Raw genomic sequence first — 1,900 nt, forward strand, 5'->3', positions numbered from 1 at the left:
GTGTTGCCACCTCTCTGTCTGCTGTGTCTTGTTCCCGTTCCTTCCAGTACTCCGAGCGCACCTTGTCCGTGCTTGCAGTCGCCCAAGCGGGCTGTGTGCTGTGCGAGAGGACGTTTCCGTGGATGCAGAGGTGCCTTCCACTGGGGGCTCTTCCGCCCGGGCTCCGGTCTGCGCAGATTTGCCGAGTGACTGAAGTGCCCGCGGCAGAGTGCGACCTGTGTCAGCACACAGGTGGTTCTGGTGCTGTGTCAGGAAGGAGGAATGACAGACGTGGTTAACAGTCGGAAGCATATGGAAAGTTTTTAGTTGTAGCGCTGATAGTAATGTAGCATTCTGGCTTCTGCCCTGATAACGGCATCATGCGTGTATTGCCTTGTACAGGAGATTTTAGAAGCTACCTCCAGAATCAGAATGTGGATGTAAAGTGGTGAGAAGAGCCGTTAAAAGTGGAATGTTTATTAGCATCTGAGATTATTTTAGTGCTACTGTGTGTAAGTACAATCAAGTCATGCATTAGCCACCCCACCCTAACAGTTTTTTGTTAAGAACACCAAATAGACATAACTCAATTTGTTAGACCATTTGATAAATAATGAAATTGATGCTTCTTTTGTTCATTGATGCTTCTTTTATTCATATTTGTTGTCTACTGGACAGCTGACATGTCAGACTTTCTAGCTCACAAAGCAAGAAAACATCCCATTTGTCCAAAAGAAAAACACATAATTATACTGTTCACATTCTTTTTCTGGAAAATATGCTTACTATGCTCAAAAAGCTCTCACTATGGAGAGTTCAGGTTGAATTTATTTATTATGAAAGTTTTAGCTGAAAACCTAAGCAAGTTGTTGCTTGCTGATCTTTCAGTCTGTAGTTAATGTAAATTGTCTTTTGCAGGAACCACAATTCCGTGTGTAGGAACTTGTAAGAAATATCAAAGATGACAGTAGTTTGTGATACTTTAAATTATGTCATGTTTTTCATTACAACTGTAGTTCAGGCTATACTGAGCTATTTAAATGCTTTTTTTCTTAATGTGGCTGCAGTGGCAGTTCATAGAACACATTTATGCCCCAAAAGGCCCATTGACTAAGATGACAAATTAATTCCTTTTTCTTGCCAGCAGTAGTTTAACATCATTCTAATGGGATATGGTGGAGCTACTATGAAATTCAGTTTAAAAGCACCTTTACCTTAGAAACAGTGTCATGATCCTAAGTCTTGTGTGATGCCCTGTTATAAGCCCTTTGCAGGTATCCAGGTTGTTTCTCTTCTCCTGTAGATAAGCATTTTGGTTTTTTATTAGCATTTGCCATGAATACACCTAGTTGTAGGTGCAGTGGGACCTATGAGGCCTTACCAGGTCTGCAGTGTCTGAGATTTCCTCCTCCTCTCTCTGCCCAAGCCGTGCCTTTTTCTGGCTTGTGGTTGTTAATTGGCCCACATCATTTCATTACAGCCAGGCCCAGCAGATCAGCCTCAATTGGTGCTTGCCAAGTGGCAGTCCTGGTTGGCATCCTGCGTTCCAGTGGGACACGTGAGCATCTGAAGAAAGCCTACTACAATTTCCTGAGACAAAGACCCTTCCCTGAAAGGAATAACTGGATGTTTCTCTGTGATAACTATGTATCTCTTCTGGAGTTCATCCTGAAACGTCTCTCTTTATTTTGTAGTGACAAGAGATAATTGATTGCATTATGTGTGCCTCGGCCAAATATAACACCCGGGGTCCCGCCCTCATCCCAAGGATGAAAACCAAGCATCGCATCTACTACATCACTCTCTTTTCCATAGTTCTGCTTGGCCTAATTGCCACAGGAATGTTCCAGTTCTGGCCTCACTCCATAGAATCATCCAGTGACTGGACTGTTGAAAAACGCAGTGTCCATGATGTGCCTGT

At 43.2% G+C, this 1,900-nt stretch overlaps 1 protein-coding gene across 1 annotated transcript in view; it reads left to right on the forward strand.

Moving 5' to 3' along the window:
- Nucleotides 1-209: 209 nt before the first annotated feature.
- The window catches only part of EXT2 (exostosin glycosyltransferase 2), a 70,630-nt gene continuing 68,939 nt past the window's right edge, over nucleotides 210-1,900 (forward strand). The window contains exons 1-2 of the mRNA XM_008639394.2: nucleotides 210-491; nucleotides 1,674-1,900. The exon at nucleotides 1,674-1,900 is cut by the window's right edge and continues 288 nt beyond it. Coding sequence (XP_008637616.1) covers nucleotides 1,698-1,900 — 203 coding nt within the window. The 5' untranslated portion in view covers nucleotides 210-491; nucleotides 1,674-1,697. The remainder of the gene's footprint in view (nucleotides 492-1,673) is intronic.

The sequence above is a fragment of the Corvus brachyrhynchos genome, unplaced genomic scaffold (genome assembly GCF_000691975.1).
Source record: "Corvus brachyrhynchos isolate BGI_N302 unplaced genomic scaffold, ASM69197v1 scaffold115, whole genome shotgun sequence".
Taxonomy (NCBI): Eukaryota; Metazoa; Chordata; class Aves; order Passeriformes; family Corvidae; genus Corvus; species Corvus brachyrhynchos.